The 26,796-nt window shown below is 51.2% G+C and overlaps 1 protein-coding gene across 1 annotated transcript in view; it reads left to right on the forward strand.

The window, feature by feature from the left end:
• The window catches only part of WDR3 (WD repeat domain 3), a 180,737-nt gene that overhangs the window by 148,585 nt on the left and 5,356 nt on the right, over window positions 1–26,796 (forward strand). The window contains exons 25-26 of the mRNA XM_086935837.1: window positions 15,301–15,429; window positions 23,772–23,865. Of these exons, the coding sequence (XP_086791963.1) occupies window positions 15,301–15,429; window positions 23,772–23,865 (223 nt within the window). The remainder of the gene's footprint in view (window positions 1–15,300; window positions 15,430–23,771; window positions 23,866–26,796) is intronic.

The raw sequence follows: 26,796 nt of genomic DNA on the forward strand, positions 1-26,796 counted from the left end.
CGGTTCTGCGTCGACTACCGGGGCTTGAATGCAGTCACCAGAACAGACGCACATCCCATCCCCCGGGCAGATGAACTAATCGACCGCATGGGAGCTGCCCGCTACCTCAGCATTTTCGACCTGACGGCGGGCTACTGGCAGATCGGCCTCACACCCCGGGCCCAAGAACGATCTGCGTTTTCCACTCCTGACGGCCATTATCATTTCAAGGTCATGCCCTTCGGCATGAAGAATGCCCCAGCAACGTTTCAGCGACTCGTTAATCAGGTCTTGGCCGGACTCGAAGGATTCAGTGCCGCCTACCTAGACGACATCGCTGTATACAGCCACCACTGGTCCGACCACCTCCACCACCTCCAAGAGGTGCTACAGGCCCTTCAGCGAGCTGGCCTCACGATCAAGGCCAGCAAATGCCAGATTGGTCAGGGGTCCGTGACCTACCTCGGACACCAGGTGGGAAGCGGCCTGGTGGCCCCTCTGCAGCTCAAGATCGCCGCCATCCAGTCCTGGCAGCCCCCCATCACCCAGACCGAGGTACGCGCCTTTCTGGGACTCACGGGCTATTACCGACGGTTCGTGAAGGACTATGGTAGCATAGTGGGGCCCCTCACAGAACTCACGTCCAAAAATCAACCAAAGAAGGTCAACTGGACCCCAGATTGTCAAACAGCCTTCGAACAACTGAAGGCCGCCATGTGCTCCGCCCCTGTGCTCCAGGCCCCCGACTACAGCCGGGAATTCGTCGTCCAGACGGATGCCTCTGACCACGGCATTGGGGCGGTCCTGTCTCAATTGAACCCCGAAGGCCTTGATCAGCCAGTGGCCTTCATCAGCAGGCGACTCCTGCCCCGAGAGCAACGCTGGAGCACCATCGAGAGGGAGGCCTTCGCCGTGGTATGGGCCCTCAAAAAGCTCCGGCCCTACCTCTTTGGCACACACTTTCGGGTACAGACCGATCATCGACCCCTGCAGTGGCTGATGCAGATGCGGGGGGAGAACCCAAAACTACTACGTTGGTCCATCTCCCTACAGGGGATGGACTTCACTGTGGAACATCGACCTGGGCAAGACCACGCCAACGCGGATGGCCTGTCACGCTTTTTCCGCCTCGACGAGGAGAGTCCCCAAGAGGATGGGTGACTCTCCCCGCCTTCAGCTGGGGGGGACGCATGTTGGACAGGCCACATGAAGGGCCCGCTCCCCCTCTGCCCGACCAGGCCCGAGCCCGGTCCCTCAAGTGTTACACACCACCCCTTCACGTTTTCCGTCCCCTCCGGGACCCCTGCCTCTGAACATCTCGACCTCTTGGGCCCGATCCACTACTGGGCCGCGCGCCCGACCTGGGCGCCATCTTGGATACTGCACCACGAGGCCGCGTGGCCTCCGATCGACCCTAACCCTGGGCCTGGCCAGGTCTCAGACATCCCGGCACCACCATCCACCCAGGAGGTGAGCGGACTACTTGGCATGTCAATGGGAGAAAGAGGTGTCGATGGCTCTCCCCCGCCAGGTACCGCTCGCCCCCAGCTCCCCCGGGCGCTGGCTCCACCCCCCTGCTGGGTGTCTGGACTCCCTCATCCCGGACCTCCCGACCTCCAAGTGCGAGGGTCCGGACATCAAAGGGCAACAGCCCTATAACTGGGGCAGCTCCAGAGCAGGAAGGCAGTTGTATCCTGGAGTCGAAAGACGCAGAGAAGAACTCATCCTTGACGGACTACTGGCGCTGCCGTAGCCCTACCTTGTGAACTATCGTCCTGCCTGCTGGCGCTGCCGCAACCTCCGTAAACCTTCATCGTCGTCGGGACCTGCTGGCGTGGCCGCGGACCGTTTGTACCTCCATCTTCATCGGGACCTGCTGGCTCCGCCGCGGACCGTCGCCACCGTCCACCATCTCGGGACCTGCTGGCTCCGCCGCGGCCCGATCATCTAGAACGCCGAGCTCGAGGATTGAGAGCTATCCATCCACCCATTTGGTAACAAGACTGTCCCGCTACCCCTTTTCCCCACCAGAGACTCGAACCGAGGGGACCCCTGAGTCCAGACCTCCTTGTACCATTTAACCGTACTCGAAGAATTGCTGATAAAGTATTGTTTAACCTTATCCTTGTGTGGTGTCCGTCTGTGAGGGGGAAGTTACTTGTCTGTACGATCGCTGGAGACGGCTCTCCCTGGAGACCTCTCCCCTTATACTTGGCCGACCCTCCCGGTCCGTCTAACAAAGAGGAGCAAGACTCCGAGCACAACTCTGAATATTATATCGACGAGGAAGAACACATCGTCTAGGTCGATGAATACGACCAAGACATCGTGGCTGTCGAGGACGACTCCGATGACAACGAGGGGCGAACCGTGAGTACAACGCCCCACACAGACACTACACCTATATCAGAGACTCAGGTAGAGGCATCGCCAATAGGCCTTAGTCAAGATCTAAACACTGATTCTATAGCCCCGCAATTCAGCCCGGCTAAGAATATACAAAAAGAGCCTTCTGAAACACGTAATCCAAGACCGGTTCAATCGAAACCGAAAGTCATCGACACAACAGTCTTCGGACCGAATATCGTCGAACCGAAGGGGATAAACACAAAGGGCGCCAAGCTGAAGGCCAGCGTTCCAGATAAACCTTCAAAACCAAGGGCTATCGACTCGAACAAATCCAGTTCGACAGCCGAAAAAGGGCAAAAGTTGGTCTACGAAAGCAAAGGGCTATGCCCAAGCCAGTCGTCGACCCGAAAAAGAAACCGAAAGTAGACCAACCAAGAACGGTCGAGCTGAAGCACATCGATCCGAATAAGGGCGCCGAGCCGAAGCCCATCGATCCAAAGAAGGGCATCGAGCCGAAGCCACAGGCTCCAAGAACACCTGTACAGCCGAACAAGCCAGGAATCCCGAAAAAAGGTTGTCGAGCTAATAAAACCAATTGGTCCAAAAAAGGTGGTGCAACCAGTAAAAGACGTTGTACCGACAAAACCTGTCAGACAGACACTGCCCATAAAATCGCAAAAGCAGATCACAGCACCGAAAACGGTCGAACCGAAACAAAGCTTCGAACCGAAGAAGGTCAAACCAAAAACATTGGCACCTAGGCAAAGACTGTGGAAGAAGAGATCATCCATCCTGACCCCTCTACAGAAGATCAGTCTAAACTATATATTGACCCAAATACTGGGAAAGTGACTGTTTACAAGAGGAAGAAAAGACCAGTGCCTGCTGAAGACTTTTCTACTATTCCACTTCAAAAAGAAAAGAGACTGTGCAACCTCTCCTATTCTTTTCGAGCCTATCTCTCCAGCTATGCCTACTACTCCATATGCACCATACTCACCTACACGCTCTGACTACAACCCAGATGTAGATCATGACACAGATGTTGGTTTTGGATATCCACAAAACCCAAATGTAGACCCCAATTCACAACCATGGTGGGGCGACCCAGACCCTGATGAGGTTCAACCCATTATAGACACACCTGCATACCCAGCTAAGCCATCACCTACAGAAGACACGGTGGCATTCAACTCATTAATAGATAGAGCAGCGCTCTACCATAATGTAGAAATGCATGCAGATCCTATAGAACAGAGGTCTTCAATCTGTGGGGCGCGACCCCCAGGGGGGTCGTGGAGTCCTTGGAAGGGGGTCGCAGATTCTGTCGGAGTGCAGTTCTTGGCTTGGGCTGATCGAGGGTGCTCACCGTGGAGGCCTAGTTCACACCGAGGTGTGAAAAACATCAAAGACTCATTAACAAGTAAAAGGTCTTTTAAAGACCTGTCAAGTACTCGGGTGTGGCTGTGTGTGTGTGTGTGTCCCTGAATCCGTTTTGAGCTGGGGGAGGAGGGGAAGTGGGGGGGGGGGCGAGGGGGGCTGGGGGAGCAGGCTGTAGTGTAGCCCTTTCAGGTCAATGGATATTGCGCGCCTGGAGCTGTGGGTCCAGTGACACGTCCCCCGCCCCCATCAGGGAGGCACAGAGATGCCCTCCCATGAGAGAGGCATAGAAAAGGTGGGTGGATGAATGATGGGTGGATGGACGGATGTAAGGATGAAGGATGGATGGATGGATGAAAAAGTGGGTGGATGAATGGATGGATGAAAGGGTTGATGGATGGATGGATGAAAGGATGGATGAAAGAGTGGATGGATGGAAGGATGAAAGGGCAGATGGATGAAGGATGCATGGATGGATAAAAGGTTGCACGGATGAATGATGGATGGATGGATGTGTGAAAAGATGGGTGGATGAATGATGGGTGAATGGATGGATGAAAGGGTGGATGGATGAAGGATGGATGTTTGGATGGAATGATGAAAGGGTGGATGGGTGAAGGATAGATGATGAAGAATAGATGTATGGATGTAAGGATGAAAGGGTGGATGAATGGATGAAAGGGTGGATGGAAGGATGAAAGGGTGGACTGATGAAGGATGGATGGATGAAAGGGTGGATGGATGTATGGATGGATAAAAGCTTGCCTGGATGAATGATGGATGGGTGTGTGAAAAGGTGGGTGGATGAATGGATGGAAGGATGAAAGGGTGGATGGATGAAGGATGGATATAAGGATGAAAGGGCGGATGAGTGAAGGATATATGGATGAAGGATAGATGTATGGATGTAAGGATGAAAGGGAGGACGGATGAAGGATGGATGGATGGATGGATGGATGAAAGGGTGGATGGATGGATGGATGGAAGGATGAAAGGGTGGACAGATGAAGGATGTATGGATGGATAAAAGGTTGCATGGATGAATGATGCATGGATGGATGTGTGAAAAGGTGGGGGGATGAATGATGGGTGGATCGATGGATGGATGGATGGATGAAAGGGTGGGTGGATGGATGTATGGATGAAAGGGTGGATGGATGAAGGATGGATGTATGGATGGGAGGATGAAGGGGTGGATGGATGTATGGATGGATAAAAGGTTGCATGGATGAATGATGGATGGATGTGTGAAAAGGTGGGTGGATGAATGATGGGTGGATGGATTGAAGGTTGGGAGGGTAAAGGATGGATGTATGGATAGAAAGATGAAAGGTTGGATGGATGAAGGATGGGTGTAAGGATGAAAGGATGGATGGATGTGTGAAAGTGTGGGTGGATGAATGATGGATGGATGTGATGAGGTCTAACAGGCGCATTTATGGTTGTCAAAAGTTGATGAGGTGTACCAGTTTCTAGAAACTTTTGTCGGAAGGGGGACTTACCCCTAAAAAGGTTTTACAAGGGGGTCTCGGCATCAGAAAGTTTGAAGACCTCTGCTATAGAGGAAGATTTTCTGTTTGATACTCTTGCAACATCAGAAAAGACTGGCAAAGCACTTCCCATGTTAAAAGGGGTCCTAAAGCACGCAAATGACATATTCAAAGACACTGCTAGGGCACGCGTCGTCAACCCTAGAATTGAAAAAAGTATAGGGCTGCACCATTAGACCCTACTTATATTAGGGGACAACTGCCTCTGGACTCACTGGTGGTCTCAAACGCACGAAAGCGTGCAAATTCTCAAACTACTGGAGAGGCTCCTCCTCCTGACAAGGAGTCAAAGGTTTTAGAGGCATCAGGCAAGAGAGTAGCTGCTCAAGCAGCAAACTCATGGAGAATTGCCAATACTCAAGCCTTGTTGGCTAGATAAGACAGAGCGCACTATGACAGCTTAGAAGCACTTCTCCAACACTTACCTGAGCCTTTTAAAGAGCAGGCCAATGAACTTGTACAGGAGGGAAAGTTCATTACCAATGCCTCTATTAAGTGTGCTCTAGACGCGGCAGACACAGCTGCCAGATCTATCAACACAAGCGTACTGCTTAGGAGACATGCATGGCTTCCCATATCTGGATTTAAGACTGAGGTCCAGAATACAATTCTTAACCAGCCAATCAATTCAGATTTTTTGTTTGGTCCAGCAGTTGACTCAAATCTGGACAAAATGAAAAAGGACACTGAGACTGCAAAGTCAATGGGGGCCCTTCAGTCCCAACAACACAGAGGCTCCTTTCGTCGCTCCAACTACAGAGGAGGAGCGCGAGGTAACACATTGCAGCAATCCTCCACATACAAAAGTAATACGCAATCCACATACAATAAAAACACAAATCGTGGTGGATACTGAGGAAATAATAACAAAGGCAGAGGTCATGGAAGCAATACCAATAGATCCTCCACTAATACCAAACCGTGACTTCCTGGCACTACCTCCAGACCATACAACACCGGTCGGGGGAAGGCTACAACAGTTCCTACCAGTCTGGCTAAACATCACTACAGACAAGTGGGTCAGGCAAATTATCCGACATGGCTATTGCCTAGAACTCACATCCACACCACCCAACATACCACAAGTACACCGTCCAATGTCAAAGGACCATATAACATTATTGCAGCAAGAGGTCATCAATATGCTGCTAAAGGGGGCCATAGAACCAGTCCCATTACAACATCAAGGAACGGCAGTATACTCACTATACTTCCTCATTCCCAAAAAGGACGGGTCTCTCAGACCAATATTGGACCTCAGGCTCCTCAACCAGTACATTTTATCAGAACATTTTCACATGCTCACCCTGCAACAAGTCTTACCACTGCTACAGCAGGGAGACTTCCTGGCAACTCTAGAGCTCAAAGACGCATACTTTCATATACCAATACACCCTGCTCACGGAAAGTATCTCAGGTTTACAATTCAAGGACAATACTACCAGTTCAAAGTCCTGCCATTCGGTGTAACAACAGCTCCACGGGTGTTCACAAAATGCCTAGCAACAGTGGCGGCGCATCTTAGGAGATAGCACATTCACGTGTACCCATACCTGGACGATTGGCTAATACAAGCGCCATTGGTACAGTCCAGGGTCAATGCACTGTACAACAGAAAAAGATGCACATCAACCTGCTAGAGTTGACGGCGGTCTTTCTAGCTCTAAAAGCGTTCAAAAAACACTTATGCAACAACACTGTGTTGATCCGGACGGACAACATGACAGCTATGTATTATATTCAAAAACAGGGAGGAACACATTCCCCACAACTATCGCATCTAGCTCAGAGTGTGTGGAAATGGGCCATTCAAAGGAACATGTTTCTCATGGCAGAACACCTCCCAGGCAAGGACAATCAAACAGCCGACCTGCTCAGCAGGCACAGTCAACAGATGCACGAATGGGAGATTCACCCCAATGTGCTCCAACCATTCTTCCGGCAGTGGGGACAACCGGAGATAGATCTGTTCGCCACAAGCGAAAACGCGAAATGCCAGTACTTTGCTGCCAGGTTCCCACATCCGCAGTCGCAGGGCAATGCAATATGGATGAACTGGTCAGGCAAATTTACGTCCGCTTTTCCCCCAGCTCCATTAATACCGCTAGTGGCACGTAAAATACGCCAACATTCACTGACGCTAATCCTAGTTGCTCCCACATGGGCAAGGCAACCATGGTACACAACGTTCCTAGAACTGTCAGTGGTGCCTCATCAAAGACTGAAACTCACTCCCGCTCTTCTAACTCAGAGCCATGGAGAGATCCAACACCCAGATCCACAACAGCTGAACCTGGCGATCTGGCTCCTGAAATTCTAGAATTTGGATACCTCAACTTGCCTCCAGACTGCATGAATATTATCAAAGAGGCAAGAAAACCCACTACTAGGGCATGTTATGCAGCAAAGTGGAAACATTTAGTCAATTACTGCAGTAACAACGACCTAAACCCATTAGACGTTTCGACACAAAATATCATTTGCTATCTCTTGCACCTACAACGTTGCAATTTAGCCTACTCATCCATCAGGATACATTTAGCTGCGTTAGCAGCATATCTCCAAAACAGGCAACACCTTTCACTATTTAGAGTGCCAGCAATTAAAGCATTTATGGAGGGACTTAAACGAATAATTCCCCCAAGGCACCCACCTTCACCAGTCTGGAATCTAAACATCGTTTTAACCAGACTTATGGGACCACCTTTTGAACCACTACACTCATGCGAACTACAATTTCTTACTTGGAAGGTGGCTTTCCTTATTGCCATTACTTCACTTAGAAGAGTTAGTGAGCTGCAAGCCCTAACTATTCAAGAGCCATTCATTCAAATACATGCAAATAGAGTAGTTCTCAGAACAAACCCTAAATTCATGCCAAAAGTGGTATCCCATTTTCATATAAATCAATCAATAGACCTGCCAGTGTTCTTTCAAAATCCACAAACAGTTGCTGAAAGGGCCTTGCATACTCTAGATGTCAAAAGAGCTCTGCTTTACTAAATAGATAGAACTAAGGCATTTCGAAAGACAAAACAGTTGTTTGTTGCTTTCTCACCACAACACAAAGGCAACCCTATTTCTAAATCAGGTATAGCCAGATGGATCGTTAAGTGTATTCAGATATGTTACTTAAAGGCAAAACGCACCTTAACAGTTCCCCCTAGGGCGCATTCTACACGCAAACTAGGGGCATCCATGGCTTTCCTAGGAAATATTCCTTTACACGAAATTTGTAGAGCAGCCACATGGTCAACCATACATACATTTACCAAACCTATTGGGTAGATGTACATTCCAAACAGCAAGCTGCTGTAGGTCAGGCTGTTCTCAGAATTCTTTTTCAGACTGTTGCAGCTGGCACGGGCACCCACCGGTAGGGGGGTAACTGCTATTTATTCTATGTACAGATATGAATTCAGCAGCCCACATGCCTCGAACGGAATATGCTACTTACCAGTATGCATCTGTTCTTGGCATGTAGGGCTGCTGACATTCATATCGCCCACCCGCCTCCCCGGTGCCTGTTGCAGCTGCTGCATTATCTTTGGCATGGCCATCTCTTACTATACTATACTCCATCTCTGCCATAATGGCAAAAAACAATCTGGGGATGGAGAGGATGCCCAGCGCACTGTAGTCCAGGGGAGGAGCCACCTATCTCGTGATACTTCGAAGACTCTTCCAGGACAACAATGTGCAATCATCCGGACCCAACACTAGGCGGCGATCTATGCACAGATATGAATGTCAGCAGCCCTACATGCCAAGAACAGATGCATACTGGTAAGTAGCATATTCCTTCCATGCATAAGAAGATGTGTTCTAACCAGCGGTCACAGTCCTGTTTGTGGGGCCGCTTCCAATCTCGCTTGAAGTCTTCAAGTGAGTACGTTGCAATTGTGCCATAAGTGCACGAACGCCAAGCAGGCTTCAACCCCATCCCACTACGTGACATCAGGCAAGTAATCACAAGCGCCACACAGAAAGGGCTCCTCGATTCGGTGCCACAAATTCCTCAGGTTGTCATTATCCATCTGCAGTACTTTGCAGCTTTTATTGAGGCCACCTGGGCTTACACCGGATCTCTGACTCCGAACAGAAGTTCGTCTTTGCTGGTCCTATGTGGCCAGTGCTTGTTCAGCCTGGCCGTGGGATGCCGCCTTTCCCTTGACTTCCAGTACTATCAGCAACGAGAGAACGTTTTAGGTTTCGACTCCGATTCTGTCCCGGGCATAGCTAATGTTCCTCGCAACACGGAGGATGACGAGGGAGCGGGCAATCTGCTCCCTCATTATACTGATGAAGGGCTGTATTTAGATTTGCAAAATGCTGGTGCGCTTCATACCTCTTCAGAGAATGAACCAATGCTAGAAGGTGCCTCTTTTGCTGTAGTTGTACGAAAAGCAGCAGAAGTCCTAAATTTGCAATTTGCCTACTCTGAAAAATTGTATTGACCAAAATTCTTCAACTGAATCCAATTTCATCTGAAACACTTCTACAGTTTAACAAGGCCCTTCTGGAGACTCAGATGGGCATTTAATCTAAACCATGCCGTGTGTTGTGGAGCTTCAGTAAATATTCAATCAAAAAGTTTTCTTTTACGCCCCGACAGGAAGTCGATATATAGTGAAGCCTTTGCAAGAAAATGCTTTTCTCAGCTGGCTTTGAATGCGTTGTGCCTCGTGGGACTTGGCCCGGAAATGATGCAGGTTGATCCGGAGGTCCTCGGGGCTTCACTGGCTGAAATGGGCCTAGACTGACACGACGCAGCAAAGTATGTGTTGCTTCCAGGCCTGGAGACCACCAAGTACATAGGTTGTGCTGTTGGCACCAGAGTAGTGCTTAGAAAGCATATCTGGATGTAATCAACCAGGTTTTCATGGTATGTCTAATCCTCCTTACAGACTTGCCTGGTGACCGATCTAGTCTGTGTGGAGAGAATGTTGACTCCGCACTTGGTGCAAAGAAGGTCAAACATTTGGGTTATTGTCCCCCACAAGACAATTCCACCAGCAATATAGAAAATGTTACTCTAAAACTTTTTAAATTAAATAAAATAAAATATTCCAGAGGGCTGACTTACCAGCAGCGTCCCCCCACCCTGTTCCAAACAGATGCAGCAGCAAACTCAGTCCTGTCAGGGCAGAGGTCACAGTGGCAGCCAAGGCAGTTCACTGCAGCAGGGACACCAGTGCCCTAACTCTTCCGCCCCTGTTGCAGCCGTTCCCAAGACACTTTGATTTCCCCTCACAGTCCCCCAACCAGCCAGTTAAGGGTAGATTTCCTTCCCTGCTGGAATCCATCACATCAGACCAGTGGATTTTACTATGCCACCGCCTGTTAATCAATCAATCCCACCTCTCATTTCTCCACTCCAACGTGATCATTTTTTCCAGATCACACGCAAGAAGCCAACCTCCTGCTGACTAAAGGTGCCATCAAGGGTAGGAAAGTGCCTCTCTCTGACATGATTACCCCCACTTTTTGCCTGGTAACTGATGTGATTTCAACTGGAAGTGCACTGGGTTCCTGCTAACCAGGTCCCCAGTGCCAGAGCTCTTTCCCAAAAACTGTGCAATTGTTCTGCCAATGAGCAAAACCTTCAGCACTCTCTGAAAGTCCCTGGTAAATGTTACCTCTGGTACTTAGGCCCGAGGTACTGAAGAGGGTTTGGTCCTTAGGGGCAGCAGCATGAATGATGGCTCCCTAAGGGACCTCACCAAGCGCATACAGGGCTTCTATCGCAGGCTGCATGTCTTTGTGCAGACAAAAGTGAAAACACAATATCCCGGTGTGCCATGCCGCCAAAAACTGCTTGTGGTATTAGTAAGTAACCCATACAGAAGGCCTGACAGCCCTAGAGCAGAGTGCTGAATATTACATGTGAATGCATACCTGGATGAACAGATATGCCCCTGTGCTGGTCAGTCTTAATACTGCCAGTACAAGTGGACACGGAAGCCATTTTAAAACATGTGCTGGACACTGGTGAAAACTAGTTCCCCAGCTTCATGACAGCTTCACTGAAGATAGGGATGTTTGGTATCATAAATCTAGTATTGATAAACCCACACTGATATCAGTGATGGATTTCCCAATACATGCACCCAGCTGGCACCTTACAAGTGCCCCCTGAAAACCTACCAGAATCTGGGGCGCTCAATGACTGGTTTCTGATGGCCTGACACCCGAAACATGGTTCTGATCTCCTAGGGTGAGAGCATCTGCTCTCAGGAGGCCCAGAACAAAAGTCTGTCCGGGAAGAAGGTGGAACACCCCCTCTTGTGGGATGACCTGCTGATTAGCCTCTCTAGGCCAGCAAACTTCAAAGAGCTGCCGCCTTTGGAATGCAAGTCTGGCTCCCCTCTCAGGAGAGGAAGCCGCCCCCCCCCCCTCTCAGGAGAGGAAGCCGCCCTCCCCCTGACCCCTCACAGGAGATGAAGCCGCCATCCCCTCCCCCCTCACAGGAGAGGAAGCCGCTCCCCCCTCACAGGAGAGGAAGCCGCTCCCCCTCACAGGAGAGGAAGCCGCTCCCCCCTCACAGGAGAGGAAGCCGCTCCCTCCTCACAGGAGAGGAAGCCGCTCCCCCCTCACAGGAGAGGAAGCCGCCCCCCCCTCACAGGAGAGGAAGCCGCCCCCCTCACAGGAGAGGAAGCCGCCCCCCTTTTGACCAGGACCCCTTTGGCACCTGGACAAATGCGAAAATTTGCGAATCTGGTAGGCGTGCCACCTCCAGGCTAGTACCACCCCTAAGATGGGCTACACTGAAGTGTGCAAGATTTTTCAGAAGTAGCCATCTTTGTGTTGATACACTTAGAAACACTGGGACAGGGTTATGTCCACTTCCCACAGGAAGTGGTCATATAAAGAGAGTAGTGACCCTAAGGACCAGTAGCCCATTGGCTACTACCCTACACTCCCCTAAAACCCTATAATTCAGTATTTAGGGGAGCCCCTGGCACCTGATGACCTAAAAAAAGAGAGGACATAGAAGAGCTGCTGCAAAAGCAGAGAGGAGAGAAAAAGCAACTGACCTGGTACCAGTCCTGCCAGCCTGTCTGCATCCCTCATCGAAAACTGCATCAAAGTCGACCCTGCTGTTGTTGACTTTAGAAACTTGGGAGGACTGCCTGCCTTCGATAAAGAACCAAGACCTTCTGTGGGCCAGCGGAACTGTTCCCTGCATCTCACAGCAACTCCAGACACCTGAAGCCACCACTACGCCGTCTCTCCAAGCCCGAGTTGAAGTGGGCCAATGGTGTCATCAAGGTCCCCCACCCCTCCAGAGCTCTAGTCCATCGAAATTTCACCTCTCTTGGACACTCCGATGTCACCTGCAGCCTCTGCACTCTAGGCCCACTCTACCGCGACTGCTCTGGTAAGGAAAACCCCAACATCTATGGGCATCTCTGCACTCATTGCCCCAGTGCTGTGGAGAAGAGGCCCAAAGCTGGCCCTACAACCCCGACCATGGTGAGGCCTGAGTCCCCTGGTGGTCCAGCCCCACTAGCCCCCTAACCAGAGCCTACAGCCTTTTTTCCCCACAGAGACCAGTCTCAATAGAATGACATTGGGATCCCGGCGCTGTTTTTCCCACGGCTGCCCCCATGTCTCTGGTGATGTATTGCTGGTGCTGCCTTGGACCTTGCCCGTCACTCACCTCAACTCCTGGAGATTGGCCCCGTAAGTCGCTGTACTGTACCTGTTTGCAAAACTTGTTCTTCCTTCCATAGGAGAACATTGCAGAACTCAAAAATTGCCCTGTGTTCACCTTTTGAACTGAAAGAGATTTGTATTAAAAAAATTCCTTACCTGAACGATTTCTCTCTGACGCTTAAACTTATAAAAAGATACTTCCTGTTTGTATAAATTGGTGTGGATCTTCTTCTTGGGTTGTGTGTCATTTGTTGATGATTGTGTGTTCTCAGATGTCTTACACTCCTCTGTGTTAAGCCTGAGACTGCTCATCCACGCTACACCCTAATAGAGCCCTTTGGGATTGCATAGCAAGCCCTGTCCACTCATAAGGGAACCCCTGGACTCTGTACACGGTTTATGGTATCATTGATATATCACGTGAAGAGCCAGCTTCCTGCATCGAGCATGTGCCGGGCTCAGAAAGGGTTGAGGGGTGTTATTCATTCTACTTCCTCATGCCGTATACTGAACCTCCAGCCTTTGCGTACCCTTATGAGGAAGAACAGTTTAAAAATGCTGGATCTGGTGCAGATGATCTCTGCTCTGGAACTAGGCGACTGGGCTCACTGGACTTGCAGGACCGTTCGTTTGATGTATCCGTCCTGCAGTCCCATAGACACTAGCTCACAGCGCGGTCGGGACACATCCAATGTGCCGTGCCGGTCTTCAGCCTTGCCTCAGCCCTGGGAGTGTTTATGGAAGGGATGGCAGTGGCCACAGCTCATCTTCAGATGTCGTGGATGCATGTAGTCCTGTATCTCGATGAGTGACTGCTCAAGGTGGACTCACCGCATTCAGTCACAAACCTTCTCAGGACAGCAACCACGCTCAGATCTCCTTGGGGTTTCGCATGAACGAGCCTAGATCCAACCGGCCCCTAGGCGGAGGATTCTGGGCATGGTAGTGGTCAAGGCCTTCCGACTGCTGCAGGTATGATCCTGATCGAGGAGTTCACTCTAGGATCGGGTCTATATGAGGATGTGATCGGCAATAAGTGCATCAGGAGGAGCTTCTGCTGGTCCTTTTTGAGGTCAGATTCGAGGAACCAGCAAAGAGGTGAAGCTCCGCAGCCAATAAGGGAAGGGTTCAAGAGCGAGTTTGTGTGTTTTAAAGACTAACCCCAGGAGATCAGGATACAGTAGATGAGTGGTTCAGTATGTGGATGCAGAGGTTTGTTTTGCTATGGGTTAATTGAATCTAGGACATCTTGCGTGCTCTGAGGGACGTGGAAAGGGTTTTTACGTGAAGGAGGTTACTATTATCTCAGTAGGAGTCCTCGTTATAGCAGTGAAGTGAAGGTGATTAGTGATAAAGTAGGTTTTTTTGCAGACCTCCCTGGCATCCACCAGTAGGAGGCACTTTGAGGGAGGGGTGGCCAAGTGTTGGCAGGACGAGGGCGGTCAGGTGATATTTTGTTGGCATAGGGGAGAGTGGGGAGTTCAGAGGAAAGGAGCAGGAAAATTAAGTGTGTGAGTCGAGGGTAATGAAACACGAATGGCAATTCATTTCAAACCCTCGTTGAGAGTGATGTCGAAAGAGGACTAATGCAGTCAAGGTGGAGGTTAAGCAAGATCAGTGGCATGTCAAATGTCTCAGAGGAGGGCTGTGGGCCTGAGGGCCCAGGGTACCTTCTAGTGGGGCCTGAGGGTTAGGGGTGGAGCTCCTAGCAGGTAAAATTTGTGAAATGAAGACACCTGTGGGCTTTGTGACTGGACTGCAAGACCTCTGGTAAAAAAAAGAAGTGCACTCACTTACCAAAGTAGGCAGAGAGAATACAAGGTTTGCTGCACAGTAATGCAGTATATACAGATAGCCAAGCCCCTTAGGTCTCCCTGTTCAGCCCTTTAGTAATTAAATGCAGAGATTGCTAATCTTTTGTCTGTTTTCAGGTTCCTGGATGGCTGGGCGTTGCTACCAATAGTTGATGCAAATCCCCTCACCCCCGTCCTCTTGTTAAGCTTGAAGTTTTTATATTCATTGGTACCTTATTACTCTGGAGCAGCTCAGAGCGCTTAGCCCAGTTCCTGCGCTGTCGATCCTGTTAAGAAATACCAGCCATTGTGGCAAAATGGCAATGAGTGAGGCCTGTGCTTACTGTATAATGAGTGAAATTCACAATGTCTTGCTTTGTCGTCTCTCATTTATGCCCTTTACTCTTCATCTGAGGCGTTTGATGGTGCCCACTACCTTTCTGAATTCTTTGCACCCTGTTTTTGGTACATATGTCTCTTGTTTTATGATATTGAACACTTGTGAATGTCCTCGGATCTAACACTGAGGTCATTCTGGCACCTGGGCTTACAGTAGACCTAACCTGCATTAACCCTCTCTACGCTTTCAGCGAGTTGGAGGAGTCTCTGCTGGTGCTGCCGTTCTCGTATGTCCCGGACCTGCTCACGCTCTTTAAGGAATACATCCAGCTGGGGCTTGAACTGGAGCGGACCTGCCGCTGCCTCTTCTTTGTACTCCGGTGAGTGAATGTCGGCATGCCTCAGAGGAAGTTAAGTACCGGCATGCCTCCTACAAGTGTAACGTCTTTGCATCTCTCGTAAAGGGTAAGGTATCATCATGCCTCCCAAATGATGACAGTGTTGGCATGCTTTCTATTAGGATAAAGTGTTGGCATGCTCCCTTACATCATAAGGTGGTGGCTTGAATCCTAGGAGTGTTTGCATCATGTTAAGCAGTTTGCACTTCTCCTAAAGGTTAAGGTGTTGGCATAACTCATAAAAGGCCATATCTGTGGGGCTTTTTTTTAGCCCCACTTCAGAAGCAACAGCCTTATATTCCATCTGCATCTGCATCATTAGTCTTCTTCATTATCCATTTTCACTCAAACTTTTACACTAATCCTCCTTGGTTAACCTGATATTTTAAATCCTTTTTCAACAATTTCTCGTGCAAGGGAATGCACGAGAAATTGTTGAAAAAGGATTTAGGTCTAAGAATGTAATACAGTACATTTCTCGATTGTTTGGCTGAACTTTTAATGCTTTAAGTGGTATTTATCCGCTATCCTTACTTTAACGTGTGGAATGCTGGCTAAGGTTATGGGTGGGTTAAAGTGCTTACATGTCCCCAACGTAAGGTCTCATCCTGGGCATGTTTTTGCCCTGGGCAATGGGCAAAATTGGAAATGATCCGAGGCTTCCTCTCAACGAGAAGAGAAAGTACCTGCCCCTGTTGGCTCTTGATCCTGAAGACTTCAGTGGCCACCGGCTACAGAGAGCCTGTCTCAAACCGTGGTCAGTAGTAGTCATCACAGAGTAGCTGCTCCTGGTAGTAAGACCTCATTCTCGGTATCCGGTCAGAAATGTTGTTATTTGGCTCTTCATGCCCATTAAAGCTCTTACGAACTTTATGATATTCTGTTCATAATGCACTTTAGAATAAAGTCAGAAAATGAATTAAGAAGCTTATTGCCATATCTGAAAGAAACCGGTTAGTATTAGATGCCTTACCTTAGAATATCCCCAGGCGTCAGACTGGATCCGGAAATTTTTGCGTAGCAGTAACCTTGCGCGTCGGTAGGCGTCGTCTGTGGCTCCGCGTCCGTCGTCGGCGTCGTGGGTGCCGTGATGACGTCGTCGGAGTACTTCGACGCCGCCTCCGCGTGCTGACGTCAGTTCTTCTTTTTTCTGCGCCAGCAGCACAGATCCGTAAAAAGTGGTACCTTAGTCATTTTTTACTAAACTTTTTATGATCTTTTTTGATCATTTTTCGAGTCTTAGACTCCGAACGGTGAAGGTAGGGATGCCAGGTTTTAAGCCCTCTGAGGACTGAGACCGACTGATGTCGGAAACCGACCCTCACCGCCGGTGTCTTGACTTTCTCGGCGTCGACCACGACGACAAGGCCTGCCCCGACTGCCGACTTCCAAAGCTAGGCGGGAGCAGTCCCGCAAGCGGCTCCAGCTCCGGCAGTCGGCCCTGTGCCGCAAGAGGTCCCGGTCCGGACAGAGGTCGAGGGACTGGTCGCGGGGTCGGAGCCATCATAGCTCCGGGAGTCGGCATCACTCTTCAGGCTCAAAGTCGTCCGGTAAGCACAAGAAGTCGAAGTGACGTCATCGCTCTTCCGTCTACTCCCGACGCTCGCGCGACGCGGCCGGGGGTTTGGGTGACACCGCCCATGCGGCTCCGCCGGAGTCGCGGGCATCGGGACTGCCCCTTACCCTCCGGTCCCTGGGCAGCAAGCGACGCCGGAGGAGATCGAGTGCTTCCTCATGGCCATGAGGTCCCTCTCTCCTCCGACGGGCTCCGCGGCGCCTTCGGGCCCAGCGGGACCCGTCTGGGGGCCCTAGCCGGTCAGGTGCTTCGGCCCCGATGCCGGCGGGTGCTTTGCCGCCGATGCCTTCGGGCCCGGCGCCTTCGGGCCCCGCTGGATCCGCTTCCGGATCTGGATCGTCACCGGTTGACCTGTCAACCTCACCGGCGCCGGTCCCTAGGGTGTCACCTCTGGCACCGCCATTGGGCGATGCCGTCCCCGATGCGTCCCTCGATCCGGTTCCGGCGTCGGAACGGCGCCGCTGGGCGCCTCTTTCGACGCTGCTTGGAGAGTTTTACTTCAATGAGCCGGCCCCATCATTTGACAACCCTGATTATCAGAAAATGGGTGATGATGAGTATTGGGAGGGGTCTGAGGACCCTCTGACACATGAGTGTCAGTCCCAGCAGGACTGGACAGGTGAACTTGGGGATGCCAGTGGTCTGGACACTTCGCCAGACACTGGTTTTGTCTCACCCCCTACCGTGGCTACGGAGGAGAGGGCAGCCTTCAGTGTGGTGTTGACGTGGGCGGCCAAGGCCTTGGGCCTTGAGCTCCCCATCGCGGCCGTGAGGTCCTTAAACCGCAGTCAAGCTCGGCTGAGCTTCTACTGCTGTTTAATGAGGCCTTGACTGACGTTCTTTTGGGCAATTGGTCCAAGCCCACTACAGGTCCGCCTGTAGATAGGAACGTGGCCAGACGCCACCGCCCGGCCCCGGGCGACCCTTGTTTCCTGTCCACCCATCCCACCCCGAGAGCCTGGTCATCCAGGCCTCCAACTCCTAGACCGCATTCCCGTCGGCTCCACCTGATCGGGAATCCAAGAGGTATGAGCAATACGGCAAGAAAGTATTCTCCTCCCTGAGTTTGGGACTGTGGTCTTCCAACACCGCATGCCTCTTGGGCCGTTACACCCACTATCAGTGGGACACGGTCGCGGACATGCTGCCACAATGCCCGACGGAGGTAAAGGCTAAACTCACCCAAGCCCTTGCGGAGTGTCGAGATGCAGCACGCTATTCCATCCGGTGTGGGCTGGATACCACCGACTCACTGGGCAGAACGATGGCAACGACGGTGGCGATTCGTCGCCACGCCTAGTTTGCGGCCGATGTCCAGAATACTCTCATGGACATGCCGTTTGATGGCCGCGCCTTCTTGGCGACAAGGCAGACCATGCGCTTGAGCGCTTTAAGGACTCCAGGGCTATGGCCAAGTCCTTGGGCCTCTTGGGCCCACGCCAGCAAACGGGTGCCTTTCGCTCCTTTCGTGGCCAAGGAAGGGGCGCCCCCACATGTGCTGCCAGCCACGCACCTCAAACTAATTTCCAACGCGGTGGCGGCCGTGGAAACCCTTGTGGTGGCGGTCGGGGACAACGGCGAGGCCAGTCCACACATGCCCCCGCAGCATCCGCCTCAAAACCCTCCTAGTCCGTGCTTTCAGGCCCATGTAATGCCAATGGGGGGCAGGGTCCACCATCCCCCGAGTGGGATGGGTATGCTCACACATGAGTCTCATGTTCTCCACACCACTGGATTCAAGCAAGCCGGGCTGAAGACGGCTGGAATGCCAGAAACCGGTCCTCAGAAGCTTGTTTCCGGTCCAGAGACGGCATGGCTTGGCAGTTCGGGCTGGACTGTTGCCTCGGTGAATGTATGAGATTGTTCTGCATTCTGTCCATCAACTGTGGTTTTTGCAATTGTCACCCCTAGTGGGATGGGTATGCTCAGACGTGAGTCCCATGCTCTCCTCACCACTGGATTCAAGCAAGCCGGGCTGAAGACGGCTGGAATGCCAGAAACCGGTCCTCGGAAGCTTGTTTCCGGTCCAGGGAAGGCATGGCTTGGCAGTTCGGGCTGGACTGTTCCCATGAGGCACAGGGTCAGACTGATTTGCATATGGCCATGTCTGAACTGGGGTGGTGTGGAGTTCAAAAAAACGATGAATTTAGGCCCAGATCTCTGTACTGGGGTGAATGTATGACATTGTTCTGCATTCTGTCCATCAACTGTGGTTTTTGCAATTGTCACCCCGAGTGGGATGGGTATGCTCAGACGTGAGTCCCATGCTCTCCACACCACTGGATTCAAGCAAGCCGGGCTGAAGACGGCTGGAATGCCAGAAACCGGTCCTCAGAAGCTTGTTTCCGGTCCTGGGAAGGCATGGCTTGGCAGTTCAGGCTGGACTGTTCCCATGAGGCACAGGGTCAGACTGATTTGCATATGGCCATGTCTGAACTGGGGTGGTGTGGAGTGCAAAAAATCAATGGATTTAGGCCCAGATCGTTGTACTGGGGTGACTGCATGACATTGTTCTGCATTCTGTCCATCAACTGTGGTTTTTGCAATTGTCACCCCGAGTGGAATGGGTATGCTCAGACGTGAGTCCTATGCTCTCCACACCACTGTATTCAAGCAAGCTGGGCTGAAGACGGCTGGAATGCCAGAAACCGGTCCTCTGAAGCTTGTTTCCGGTCCAGGGGAGGCATGGCTTGGCAGTTCGGGCTGGACTGTTCCCATGAGGCACAGGGTCAGACTGATTTGCATATGGCCATGTCTGAACTGGGGTGGTGTGGAGTGCCAAAAATCGATGGATTTAGGCCCAGATCGTTGTACTGGGGTGACTGCATGACATTGTTCTGCATTCTGTCCATCAACTGTGGTTTTTGCAATTGTCACCCCGAGTGGAATGGGTATGCTCAGACGTGAGTCCTATGCTCTCCACACCACTGTATTCAAGCAAGCTGGGCTGAAGACGGCTGGAATGCCAGAAACCGGTCCTCTGAAGCTTGTTTCCGGTCCAGGGGAGGCATGGCTTGGCAGTTCGGGCTGGACTGTTCCCATGAGGCACAGGGTCAGACTGATTTGCATATGGCCATGTCTGAACTGGGGTGGTGTGGAGTGCCAAAAAACGATGGATTTAGGCCCAGATCTCTGTACTGGGGTGAATGTATGACATTGTTCTGCATTCTGTCCATCAACTGTGATTTTTGCAATTATCACCTCCTCCACTGGCGCACTGTCACATCGGACAGGTGGGTGCTGCAAATCATCCGAAGGGGCTACTCCCTCCCCTTCGAGGCGACCCCTCCAGCCATGCCACCGCAATACCACCGTGTGTCGGGGGATCACTTGCGACTTCTGCAGGAGGAAGTTACGGCCCTCTTGGCCAAGGGGGCCATCAACCGCGTTCCTGGGCCAGAAGTAGGGTGTGGTTGCTACTCCCACTACTTTCTGGTTCCCAAGAAGGGCAAAGGGGGCCTACGCCCTATCTTGGACTTGCGGAACGTCAACGGCTTCCTCCGGAAGGAGAAGTTCAAAATGCTGACACTGGCTCAGGTCTTATCTGCCCTGGACCCAGGAGACTGGATGGTAGCGTTGGACTTGCAGGACGCGTATTTCCACGTCCCCGTCCTGCCGGCCCACCGTCGCTACCTGCGGTTCACGGTAGGTCACGAGCACTTTTAGTTTACCGTGCTCCCCTTCGGCTTTACCAGCGCCCCACGGGTGTTCACGAAGGTGATGGCAGTGGTCGCAGCTCATCTGCGCAGGTTGGGGTTTCAGTCTTCCCCTACCTCGATGACTGGCTGTTGAAGGCGGGCTCGCCCCAAACAGTCGTCAGCCACCTCCAGACGACGGCAGACCTCCCGCATCAGCTGGGGTTCTCCATCAATGTGCCGAAGTCACACCTGTGTCCCTCCCAGAAGCTCCTCTTCATCGGAGCGGTTCTCGACTCGGCGCAGTTTCGGGTTTATCCTCCCGAACAGCGGGTTCGGGATATTTAGGCTCTGATTCCAATCTTTCGGCCTTTATCCCGAGTCTCGGACAGATTGACACTGCGGCTTCTAGGGCTGATGGCCTCCTGCATCCTTCTGGTGCATCACGCCCGATGGTGGATGCGGGCTCTGCAGTGGGACCTGAAGTTTCAGTGGGCCCAGCATCAGGGCAACCTGTCAGACCATGTCCTGATCTCGGAGGGCACTGCGAGACAGCTGCAGTGGTGGCTCAAGGACCGCGATTGGGTCTGCCGCAGATCCCTCTCCCTTCCCCAACCGGAGCACGTGGTTGTGACGGTCGCTCCCTCCAGGGCTGGGAAGGCCACATGGGAGAGCGGAGATCAGAGGCCTCTTGTCTCCGGCGGAGTCCCGGCTCCATATCAACCTTTTGGACCTATGGGCGATTCGTCTAGCACTGAAGGCATTCCTCCCCTCTGTCCGGGGGAGTGTAGTGCATATGTTCACGGACGTCACCACCGCCATGTGGTACTGCAACATACAGGGCGGGGTGGGGTCATGGCCAGGAGGCTCTGCGTCTTTGGCAATGGCTGGAACATCAGGGCGTGACCCCGGTGGTTCAACACCTGGCAGGTTCTCTGAACGCCAGGGCGGACGAACTCAGCCGCCGGTGCATGATGGATCACGAATGGCGTCTGAACTCGGACGTGGCGCAAGGTCTCTTTCTGCAGTGGGGAGAGCCTTGGTTAGATCTATTCGCCACCAAAGAGAACGCGCAATGTCATCAGTTCTGCACGTTGGAATTTCCAAGGCGGCACTCGCTCGGAGGCGCTTTTCATCGCGAGTGGAGTTGCGGTCTGTTGTACGCCTTTCTGCCTATACCACTTCTGCCCAGAGTGCTGAAGAAGATCAAACGCGACCGAGCCCAAGTCATCCTTGTGGCTCCAGACTGGGCACGAAGGTACGGGTATCCCAAAATACTCAGTATGTCAGTCGATCCCCCGGTTCGTCTGCCTCTTCAGGAGGACCTTCTGTCGCAGCAGCAGGGGACTGTACTCCACCCGAACCTGTCCAGTGTCCACCTCTATGCTTGGAGATTGAGCGGCGACAGTTGAGGCCATTCAACTTGCCTCCTGAAGTCTGTAATATTATTCTGGCAGCCAGGCGTCCCTCCACAAAGTCGGTATACGCCTGCAGGTGGAACAGATTTGTGGCATGGTGCACAGCAAAGGCTGTGGATCCTCTCTCTGCCCCTCTTTCTGAGTTTCTTCCATTCCTTCTTTCTCTTGCCCAGCAGGGCTCTGCTCTGGGCACTATCAAGGGCTACCTTTCTGCCCTTTCAGCCTTTCTAAGGCTGCCTGATCAACCTTCTTTGTTCAAGTCCCCTATTGCAACTGGTTTCCTGAAAGTCATCACACACACGTTTCCACCTGTTCCGTTTGTGATGCCTCAGTGGGACTTGAGCCTGGTTCTTACCTATCTGATGTGCGCTCCCTTTGAGCCACTTCACACCTGTCCTCTCCGCCTTCTTACTCTGAAGACTGCTTTCCTGGTCGCCATGTACCTCCTTTCCTTTCTGTCCATCCGGACAAGGTTGTATTGCGGACTAAGCCCTCTTTCCTGCCCAAGGTTGTCACGGCCTTCCACATCGGGCAGTCTGTCACCTTGCCCACCTTCTTTCCGCCTCTGCATCACTCAAAAGAGGAAGAGCGGCTCCACCGTCTGGACTCAAAACGTGCGCTCTCGTTTTAGCTCGATCGCACTCGCCAGTTCCGGGTGCATGACCAACTCTTTGTTGGTTACGTGGGCGCTAAGAAGGGACGGGCGGTGCTCAAGAGGACCATCTCTCGGTGGGTCGTCTTGTGTATCAAGGTTTGTTACTCCTTGGCAAAGAAGGAGCCTCCTCTTGGGCTGAGGGCCCTTTCCACTGGGGCCACGGCGGCTACCACTGCCCTGGGTAGGGGAGTCCCCTTGCAGGATATCTGTCAGGCAGCTACATGGGCATCACTGCACACGTTTGCAAGACACTACTGCCTGGACAGCCAAGTCCGGAGGGATGGCTTTTCTGGCCATTCCGTCCTCCAGCACTTTCTGATGTGATTATTGGTTCGCAGACCCACCACCGGGGTTGGTATTGCTGGGGTATCTATTCTAAGGTAAGGAATCTAATACTAACCTGTTTCTTTCAGATGAACAAGTTACTTACCTTTGGTAATGATATATCTCTAAGAAACAGTAATTAGTATTAGATTCCTTGCCGCCCCACCCATCCTCCCCGTTCTGCGAATCGATATCTAGGGTTAAGGTCATCCCCTTCCAGGGCCCTAGTTTCAATGGCACCAGTGTTGGTTTTTAACATGGCTCTGCGTTTCTGGCGCGGAAAAGCTGTGTCTAAGAACTGACGTCAGCACGCGTAGGCGGCGTCGAAATACTCCGACGATGTCATCATGACGCCGACGACTGACGCGGAGCCGCAGACGACGCCTACCGACGCGCAAGGGTACTGCTACGCAAACATTTTCCGGATCCAGTCTGACGCCTGGAGATTTTCTAAGGTAAGGAATCTAATACTAACTACTGTTTCTTACAGATATATCATTATCAAAGGTAAGTAACTTGTTCATTAAGAAGGACCTCCTTCCTTTATATTGTATGTTGCGAGTGACATCACAGTTCCTATGTTTTTTGTGTACAGACATCCCTTCATTCCAGATGTTTGCCCATTTTGTTTCTATGGAACATTGGTCTTTGCTACGACAGAGTGAGCTCTTGCACGTAGCCCTTCCTATCTGATGTCTCTTCTTGGCCTTGTTTAGGATACACTTTGGTCAGATTACCAGCAACCAGCTGCTCGTCAGTGTGATTGAAAGCCTGAAGACGACCACAATCACGAAGGTTGGCCAAGTCAAGGTGAGAGCGCGATTATCGCCCTGTGTTTGTGTTCTTACTTGAGTCTGTTGTAGAAGATGAGTTTGACGGGGAAGACTAAGATGGCGGAAGGTTGAGGTGATGTAGGGCGGAATCGTTGAGGAAAGAAGGGGGTGTAGTTGGACAAGGAAGAGCGAGAGAGGTATAGAGATGTCAAGTGGGAAAGGCTGAGCGGGATGGGGGAGATTTCTCGTCCACAGCCCTTTGGTTATGTTTTGCAAAATTTAGTATTGCTTAATGACATTGTGACTATTTCACACCAGGCTATTCACAGTCTACAAAATTAAATACCAATCCAAATAACACTCTCGAATTCGCCCCATTGTCGTATCGCGTGTTTTAATCGAAGTATGCTCCAGTGATTGTCTTTTTAAAAATTATGATTTAAGTTTCTTTTGGTTCAAAGAACCAAAGAAGCAACATAAAATCAACCCTTCTGTATCCTATAATTATAAAACAAATTGCTTTAAAACCGAGAGATCATTTAGATTGCACATTGACATCAAATTATCCATTCCACAAGTTCACATTGTCATATTTAATAAAGGCATTGAAAGTGAAGATCCATTGCTACACCATATCAACAAAGCTCTCCGGAATCTCTTTGGTTCTGTAAGGGACGAACGATGACGGGAGTCTTTATATTTACTTTCAATGGGCCAGTGGAGCCATATAGTGGATCCCAGCATCAGAGAGAGGGACTCCTTGCTATTCCTGTTTTTTCCTGATGATGAAGAGGACAGAGGCCTTCATCCTACATTAGAACTTTGTCCTCATAAGGTGCTCACGCTCACCCACGTTCTGTCCGTCCTGCATCCAGGCCATTGTTTGGTGGAGTTGGCTTTGGAGGACGCCTAGTTTCATATCTCCGTCCTGCAGACCCACAGGTGTTACCTGCGGTTCAAGGTGGGCTCAGAGCATTTACAGTGTTCAGTGCTCCCCTGTGGCCTCACTAGTGCCCCTTGGGTGCTCACAGAAGTGATGGTGGTGGTTGTAGTACAGTCTTTGGTGGGTGGGATTACCAGTCTTCCCATACCTAGACAACTGACTGCTGAAAGCAAGCTCGGCATTCACAGTGTAGACCACCTCCAGGGACAGTGAACCTCCTCACATCCTTAGGGTAGGCGATAACTTGCCGAAGACATGCCTGACTCCTTCCCAGAGACACCCTTTTATAGGATCTGTTTAGATACAGCGCTCATTTGAGCCTTTTTCACCAGCCCAAAGGTCCAGGACATTTTGGGCAAAATTCCTCGTATTCCACCCTTTATGCTGGGTCTCCGTGAGAGCGGCTCCGAGCCTTTGTAGCCTTATTGCCTCAAGCATCCCCCACCCTGCATGTGGAACACCCCAGATGGTACATCTGGAGTCAGTAGAGGGATCTGAAGTCTCGGTGTGCCCAGCAGCAAGGGATTCTTTTGAATCCCATCCGTGTTTCAGAGGAGACTGTGGAAGATCTGCAGTGGTGCTTACTCAGCCACAATTAGACTGGTGGAAGCCTCCAGCCTATCAAGGGGAGACTGGTTCAGGTTCTCAGTTGCACCCTGAGGTGGCACAGGGGGTCTTCCTGAAATGAGAAGAACCCTGGCCTGATCTTTTCGACACCAATGAGAACGTACAGTGTCTTAGCTTATGCATTATGAAGACTTTCAGATATGCTTTCCACCTAGAGTGGGGCTCTGGGACTCCTTTGTGCCTTCCCGCCTTTACCTCTCCAGCCTAGAGTTCTGAAGAAGATCAGGAGCGACCGGGCTCAAGTCATCCTAGTGGCTCTGGATTTGGCCAGGAGAGAGTGGTATCAGGAACCTCTGGGCATGATCATGTTTCCTTTCATCAGGCTGCCGCTTATGGAGGATCATCTGTCACAGCCGCAGGGAAGCGTCTTCTACCCAGACCTGTGCAATCTACACCTCCATTCCTGGTGGCTGAGCGGCGACAGCTAGCGGCTTAATACCTCCTTCAGATATAATAAATGTCATATTAGCAGTGAGGCGTGGAGAAGTTTGTGGCTTGTTGTCCTTCTCGTCAGATCGAACCCAGATATGTTGCTGTTTCTGCTATCGTTAGCCTATCAATGACTTGCCGTGGACACTGTTCAAGGTTATTTGTCTGCCTTTCTGTGTTTACCAGATCAACAATTGTTGTTTAAATAAACTGTTTTCCGAAAGGATTAGTCTACGTGTTTCCATCCAGACCATCAGTGATGCAACAGTGGGACTCTAACCTGGTTCTCACAAACTTGATGTGTACCCCATTTGAACCAGTGTATAGCTGTCCCCTTTGTCTTTTAACTCTGAAAACTGTCTTTGTCATAGCAGTAACATCAATTTGTTGCCTGAGTGAATTGCAAGTGCTGTCTGCCCAGCAACTATACACCAAATGTTTTATGGACAGACTGGTGGTATGGACTAGTGCACTGTTCCTGCACAAGGTTGTGACTCTCCACCTTGCTGAACGGTCGTTCACACTTCCCGATCCCACGAAAGAGTAAGAAAGACTCCATTGTTTGGATCCCAACAGAGCTTTGAGCTCTTACAACGATTGCACCAAGGACCATCGGTGGACGGTCAGCTCTTCATGAGATTCACGGGAGCAAAGAAGGGAAGTGCAGTGCAGAAAATAATCATATCCGAAAGAAACAGGCTAGTATTAGATTCCTTACCTTAGAATATCCCCAGGCGTCAGACTGGATCCGGAAACTTTTGCGTAGCAGTACCCTTGCGCGTCGGTAGGCGTCGTCTGCGGCTCTGTGGCCGTCGTCGACATCGTTAGCACCGGGATGACGACGCCGTCCTCGCACGCTGACGTCAGTTCTTATACATAGCTTTTCCGCACCAGAAACTCAGAGCTATGCTAAAAACCAACACTGGTGCCATGAAACTAGGGCCCTGAAAGGGGATGACCTTAACCTTA

Source organism: Lissotriton vulgaris, chromosome 8, assembly GCF_964263255.1.
Source record: "Lissotriton vulgaris chromosome 8, aLisVul1.2, whole genome shotgun sequence".
In the NCBI taxonomy this organism is placed as follows: Eukaryota; Metazoa; Chordata; class Amphibia; order Caudata; family Salamandridae; genus Lissotriton; species Lissotriton vulgaris.